The following is a 7,445-nucleotide window of genomic DNA, read 5'->3' on the forward strand; positions in this document are numbered from 1 at the left end:
CATCTGCGTCTACAACATTAATTCTTGCTGATGGGGGTAGTTCTTCTGGACTGGTTGGCGTGTTGTTGAGGTGGTTTTCTTGGGTTTGGCGTTTTTTCGAACACTTGGCCTGCACTCGGTTTTGGCTGCGTTTTTCTGGTGTTCAGTTCGTCCCTGCGTCTGGATGTTGTATGGATGTTGAGGCGGAGGTCGTTTGTTGGCTGGCGGTGGTCTGGTGCCGTGAGGGTTGGAGTGTCAGTAGAGTCTTTCCGGGCCTGGGTGAGCTCGGCTCGGGGGCGCTGCTGGTCGGACTCCGTGGGTTTTGTGTGACATCCCGACATTTTCATAAGAAATATAGAAGACCATTAATTAAGTATACTATTGATACACGTTCGATATTTTATAATTATATTATATCAAGGAGATTGATATAGATTTATATTCAATATAATTATTTTGAGGGTTAATGGCGTGTAAATTACCAAACTATTTCCAAATTCTGGTCTAAATACTGAAATTCAAAGTGTATCATACAAATTCCTTCACTATTGATTTGATCTGATTTAGGTACTCCGGCCAATTTCCGACAAGGGTATTTTTGGTATTTTGCACACGTGTCTATTTAATGTCGCGCTGGAACCATGTTGGCGTCCATGTGGCATCCACCACACCAAGTCCAGTCAAATTAATGTTGCGCTGGCAAATTAATGTCCACTAGATCCTCTTTCTTCTTCAACATCACACACAACACCCCCCTCTCTCTCTTCTCATCCAGCGGCAGTAGCCGACGCCGGCCGTCGGTCGCTGCCGAATCTCCCTCTGACCCCTATCTCCGACTCAACAGAACACGCACACACAGAGACACACTCACGACACACAAAACACCACAACGAGAGGAACTTTCAGATGTATACTGAAATCAAATTACTGATATGGAAGATATATTGGACTCTACACTCTTACCCCACTTCAGATCACTCTGCGCCATGGCCACTACTCACAAAATAATCTTCCTCATGGTTATCTCAGCCGCCGCCTCAGCGGCCGCAGACGACTGCATGAGATACGACACCGAAGCCGAGGAAGGCAACAAGAGCGAAGCCCTAAAGCTGAAACTGGTGGCGATTGCTTCGATCCTCACCGCGGGCATCAAATTCCCGCTCCTCGGTCGAAAGCTGCTCGTTCTCCTCCCCGAAAACGACAGATTCCTGATGGTAAAGGCCTTCGCCGGTGGCGTCGTACTGGCGACGGGATTCGTCCACATTCTCCCCGACGCATTTCGCAGGCTGACCCCTGCATCAGCCACACACCATGGGCCGAATTCCCCTTCTCGGGATTCATCGCCATGGCGACCGCCGTCACCAAGAAAAGAAGCAGCACTTCGTGGGCTGGCGACTTCGCCCAGATCGGAGAGTTGCAAGACTCCGGGCGGTGGTGGCTGGGAGGTGTTGGGTGCGATTCTGTAGAGAGGGAGACTCTCGAGCGGACTCTGTTCATATGAGGGTCCCGCGCTTGGGGTTGAATCGGGGGGTGAGTTGGTGGCGGCGGTTCGCCGCTGCTGCAGTCCCCGGAGAAGGGAGCCGAGAAGGAAGAGATGAAGAAGTGTGGGCAGCGTGAACTTGAACTGAAAGAGAGAAAGGAAAGAGATAGTTGAGAGGCGACAGGGAGGGAAGCCAACGCCGTCCGGCTTCGCCGGAAATTGAGGGGCGGCGGCGATTGGTTGAGGAAGGAGACATCTGAGAGTTGCGCCTGTTGAAGGAATAGAGAGAGAGAAAGTAATGGAGGTAGGGGTTAGGTCAAATTAAGTAAAAAAGTGTGGTCAAATTAAAACGTGTGGGCAAATTAAATAAAAAATAATGACGTTTTTAATTAATAAAATGACTGTGTTTAGAATCAGGTTCGGCGTATCCACATAGGATTTCCAGTTGTCCATGTCATCAATTTTTCGCCGGAAAATTTGCGGAGTACCTAAATCAGATCAAATCAATAGTGTAGGAATTTCTATGATACACTTTGAATTTCAGTATTTAGACCAGAATTTGGAAATAGTTTGGTAATTTACACGCCATTAACCCTTATTTTGATCAATCAAAATTTTGAGACATTACTAAATTATATGACTAATATTTTTCATTTTACTTATTCAAGTATCTATCATTGTATTTATTTATTTATTCCACTGAGTCTAAGGCCCAATATATATATAGTTATATTTTTAAAAGCTTTGGGTTGATCTACTTATTTATTTAGTTATTTATTTATTTTTGAGGCATTAAGCCCAACATATGAAGACTTTATTTTATGAGCCCAAGATCAGATTAATATTTTTTTCTGCCTACGTGAGTGAGATGAAACATCTATTCTTTTCTCAAGAATCCACCAACATCAGAATTTATTTTATCTCCAGACAAGTGATCCTGCAGGAAATTCTTTTCCTTTCCAAGATATTCTTCAACAGCCATGTTGTGACACTTGGCCTACATGCAGCCAAGTTTCAGCCTCATTTCAGCCATTGTTTTCAAATTTATTCATCAATCCTAATTAATGACTGCAGCCTTCATTTTCACCTCACCACACACCTTCATTTTCACCTCACCACACAGACCACTTATGCTTCAGCTTATGCTCCAGCTTTCAGGTAAGATTCTCTACAGTCTTATGCTAGTCTCATCTCCTTCACTTCTTGAACATAGACTCACACAGTACAACTCTAAGACATACTTTTTCATGACTTATTTACAATGAGAACTCACATACCAATTCATCTTTAAACCAAAGAATGAGAGAAGAAGGATCAGTTCAAAACAAAGAAACAAATTGACAGCTTTCATTAAGAAATTTCAGAAATAGATCACTCAAAATCAAATCTTTTCAAATCTGAGAATTTTCCTTTTTGAGTGTGAGAGACGAGAGGGAGACGAATGCGGGCTGTCCGAGCTCGACGCCGAGCTGTCAAAGCCGCGGCTGCCGGCGTTGCAGCAGCCCGCCGGCCACCCACGGCCAAGACAGACGGGGTCGGAGCGAGGCGGCGTCGGGGGCGAGGCCGGGGCGGCGCGGCCGAAGGCCGAGCGCCGCTGACGCGGCATGAATGGAGCAACAGCGGTGGCGGCCCTCCTTGGCTGCCTACTGCCGGTAAAGTGAGAGAATGGAGGAGATGGGAAGGGCGCGGCGGCCCGGCCGCTATCGTGCGGCCACGGACGGAGAGGGAGAGAGGGAGGAGGCGGCGGTGCGGCTGGAGTCGCGTCGTCGCTGGATTCAGAGGGTGGCCGGCGCCGTGTCTGATGAGTGTGTCAAGGGCTGGGAGAGAGAGAGGGAGTCAAGGGCAGCAGGCCTTCCGGCCGTGCGGGCGCCGAAAGGGAGGCGGTGGCGGCGGAAGCTATGGAGGGGAAAGAGGGGCGGGGGTTTTGAGAGAGAAAGGAGGAGAAGTGGAGAGAGAGGGAGAGAAAGAGAGAGAGCCGTTTGAGAGGAGAGAGAGTGATGAGAAATGTTTAATTTATTTTGTTTTTAATTTCAGACTTTTACATTTAGGGTTTTGACTCTTTTAATTGGACTTTTAATTTGGGCTATCTTCAAATTAGCTAATGGGCCGATTTAGTTATATATACTGGGCTGATTTTATTATTTTCTAATTGGGCTCTGTTTATTTATTCTACCTTGGCTCATTTAAATTAAGCAGGCCTCTTATATTAAATTCTTTGGACTCTATTATTTTATGAGACTTAAGTAGTCTATTAATTCCTCATGGATTAAATTTATATTTTGATTAAATTACTAAGTATTTTAAAATTTTTAAATTCATTATTTATTTAATTTTCATTAAGTTATTAATTATTTTTGGAACTTTGATCCTCAATGAATACGTATTCCTTAATTCGGGCAAAGTGTATCAATAGTTAGTGATTTTCCCATTTTTTTATTTAGAAGTTAGAATAGCACCAATAGACCTATTAAGAATAGATTTTTTGTAGGCTTTGAGGATCAGGAGGTTTAGCATTGCTTTCCCGTGACAGGTTTACGATTAAACTACAGGCTTTGCCTATTCAGGTGGGTTTTATTTTACATACAATGTATCTTGAGTTATATAAGCTCTGATATTTCATGAAAATTATCTGTTTATCCAATATAAATGTTTTTATGTGCGTTCTGTAATTGTTTAAGGCTCGCTTAAGTATCGATCGAGATTCTCATTTGGCCTAACACGCTAAATGAGGATTGTGTACACAGGGTTAGTGGCTCGATGAGTTGATCGCCATCGTGCACTAACAGATTTAGAACGTTATAAGGGTGGGTGCTTGACAGGAGGTTATCCGGAGCACGGTGCTTGACAGGAGGTTATCCGGAGCACAGTTAAGGTTATTGATTCCGACCGGGTGCGTCCCGAGATCAATAACAGATTTTGGATCTGACTGGGTGCGTCCCGAGATCAGTGAATGTAGGGAGGAAGTGAGTAACAATCGAACGTACATGGCGCGCCACTTAATGAAGAAAAGTTTTGTCATGCTTAGAAGTGGGATTCCGTTTTAAAACCTTCTAAGTCATGATTGTGATATTGGATAAACTGCTTCGATTACTTCATAAAATATTTCGAAAACTTGTGCCCACTGAGTACATTAGTACTCAGCCCAAATTATTTTCAAATGTTTTCAGGTTGATCGGTTGGTGCAGACGGGACTGAGCTGAGGCTAGGGTTCTACGATGTCTTTTGCTTCCGCTAATGACTAGCTTGTCACCTCGTTCTCCATCCCCTAAATTGAAACTTCTATTATGTGGTACAATATTATCTTGTTGGGCTTAGACTCTTAACCCATATTTCTATTAGTGAAGCTATCAATGATTATAATCAGAGTCACGAAACTAAACCTATGCGATCCTGAGTTTGAATATTGTCATTTGATTGGCATCTCTCAACGCCTTTCATTTTATCTTCTTTCATCTTATCTCTTTATATATGAATACCCGATTTAATGGGTAAATTATCAATTTTATTCAGCTCAATTAAATCCTTCAATTATTTTCCTATTTCTTTTTGCCTTGGAGAAGTCGGGTCGTTACAAGTGGTATCAGAGCGTAGGTTTTCTTTCGTGTCTCTGACTACCGCTAGTTTAACTATTTCGAGTCTAGAATTGTACCTCTAGACTACTAAGCAATTCTGCAACCCTCAGCTCACCGTCTCACTGCCTGATCAACAAAGGTACGTTTTCAAAAATTTCAAATAAATAATTTTGTTTCAAGAAAGTGCGCGCAAAAGATTACCTTGTGAAATGTTTGAATGATTTCACAGATGCAAAGAGATATTGCTTATGCAAAGAAATAAGAGTATGATATTTGGACCAGTGAGTCCTTACAAGAAGCAAAGTATGTAATCATGAAGGGACTCTCCGAGCCCACATGATCTATTTTTCAGAAAAAGTATATTATGATGAGTCCCTTGAGCTCACATAAGCATGTTTGGAAGAGAAAAGATATGTTGTTATGTTTTGATTCTAGGAATCATTTATGATTAAAGATATGTTATGATTTTTACTTCATGCATGTTGAGAAATATTTCAGATGGCATAAGTAACATTATTTGTCGACTTAGATTATTTAAGACCTTTTTGACTTGACAAGTTATGAGTAGGTTGACTCAATAGTCAATAAAGCTATGAGCTTATAAGAGTATGCTTTACCTCATAGTTAGAGGTGTATTAGCTAATGCTATGACATGATTTCGAATCATATTAACTAGACTTTTGTCTAGCGAACTTTAGAATGATGAGGAATAGAACCTTGAAGAACATAGAATGTTTTCAGAATACCTACGATGCCTATAGAATAAAGAAACTTAGATCTAGCCTTGCGCTATTTCTATTTGAAAGTCATTGGTCTTTCTTTCTAGATAAACGAACAAAGCGAGAGATTCCGCAAGCATTGGACTCCAATGTACTTGCAAGAACAATATGACGAGAAGTTCCATGACTACATCAAGAACCTAGATGTTTTCTTCAAGAAATTTTGGGAGATTTTCGTGTTTTGAATAGATGCGCGCAATGGAAGAGTATTAGATATCGAATCATCAACGAGGCTCGTGCGGCACCTTTCTAATGAATGGAATATAGGGACAACCAACACATGCCCAAGAATTGTGATCAACGATTTTCCGCAGTTGACCAAGAGCACCAAGCCAAGGCCATTGACATCGTACGAAGATCATAAGAACAATATTGAGGAAGTTATCACAAGAAATATATGAGAAAACAATTGCCTACATGCGTTATTAGATTAATAGTTGTAATAGTTGTTTGAATAACCTTTCTTTTGATAGAACCACCTAACCTTTTGATTGTGAGGTCGAACTCGTCTACTTTTTGCTCAGACCTTACCTAGACACCCAAATTCTTTTAATAAATTCTCGTATTGCACTTATGTATTCCAAAGAAACAGTTGAAGTATAGTATTATATTCATTATATTGAAAGACCTCTTTCGAGGCATATGATTCATAAATATTTTGTTCGTGCTTTAACGCGTGTTATTCAAATTCTTCTTTACGTAACACGCATAGTTATTATGGTTAGTTTACATCCGAAGTTGTTCAATCGTATTAACCAAAAGAACCCCTTTGAGATGCGCTATTGTTATTTTGAATAGTTTGAAAGTCCTCTCTTGAGGCATGTATATCAGTAACTTATTCATACTTTATGCGTGTTCAAATTTTCTTCTCGTAGCACGCATGTCTCATGATTGATTCACATATGATATTGTTAAGCCCTATTAACCAATTGAACCTTTAACTACACGATGGATATGGCAATAAGAAGGCGTGGATGACGATAAAGAATTACCTCTAATGAGCTTGCACCACAAGTAGCACCAGAGCGGTTAGTAGTAAAAAGGGTCGACAAGGAGAAGCCACCTATGTTCGACGGTTTAGGCGATCCTATGGATACTGAGGAATGGATCAAGGCGATGGGAGAATCTCGCCTGGGATGACTTCAAGGCAGAGTTATATGAGAAATACATACCTAACTGTTACCGCCAAAAGAAACAGAACGAATCTTGAGACTTAAAGCAAAGAAATGGAACAGTCACCAACTCTGATTGAGCTTTTAACTAATTGTCGAGGTCTGCCCCACAACTGGTGAACACGGATGAGAAACGCGCGGAGAAGTTCGGGAACGGACCGCGCCATGAGATATCAATCTCCCTAGCGAGCCAGGGACGTCTCACCTATGCACAACCACTAAGCAGAGCTCTCACGACCTAGTCATTGCTAGCAGGCTAATGAGGAAATGAGAATGTCAGACTTTTCTTAGTCAGTTTGACAGAAGAACCTGATTCAGAGGAAGACGATCGAAGAAGTTACATTGGTTCGAGATATCAAAGATGATTTTCCCGAAGAATTGCTCGGTTTGCCACCAGACCGACAACTAGAAGTTACAATTGACCTAGAACCTAGAGCATCTCCAGTGCCAAAGGCGCCGTATA

The 7,445-nt window shown here is 41.9% G+C and overlaps 1 protein-coding gene and 1 long non-coding RNA gene across 3 annotated transcripts; both read left to right on the plus strand.

Moving 5' to 3' along the window:
• Positions 1–757: 757 nt before the first annotated feature.
• Positions 758–1,938, plus strand: LOC130997811 (zinc transporter 1-like). Its single transcript, XM_057923250.1, has one exon. It carries the CDS (start codon positions 912–914, stop codon positions 1,443–1,445), a length of 534 nt encoding a protein of 177 aa, XP_057779233.1. The 5' UTR covers positions 758–911; the 3' UTR covers positions 1,446–1,938.
• A 441-nt stretch (positions 1,939–2,379) lies between these two features.
• Positions 2,380–4,974, plus strand: LOC130997812 (uncharacterized). Of its 2 annotated transcripts, XR_009093218.1 has the most exons (3): positions 2,380–2,617; positions 3,948–4,023; positions 4,627–4,974. It is a non-coding gene; the product is annotated as an uncharacterized LOC130997812 (long non-coding RNA). The 2 variants fall into 2 exon arrangements; XR_009093219.1 differs by having other exon boundaries at positions 3,948–4,974.
• Positions 4,975–7,445: the final 2,471 nt, after the last annotated feature.

The sequence above is a fragment of the Salvia miltiorrhiza genome, chromosome 8 (genome assembly GCF_028751815.1).
Source record: "Salvia miltiorrhiza cultivar Shanhuang (shh) chromosome 8, IMPLAD_Smil_shh, whole genome shotgun sequence".
NCBI classification, from domain to species: Eukaryota; Viridiplantae; Streptophyta; class Magnoliopsida; order Lamiales; family Lamiaceae; genus Salvia; species Salvia miltiorrhiza.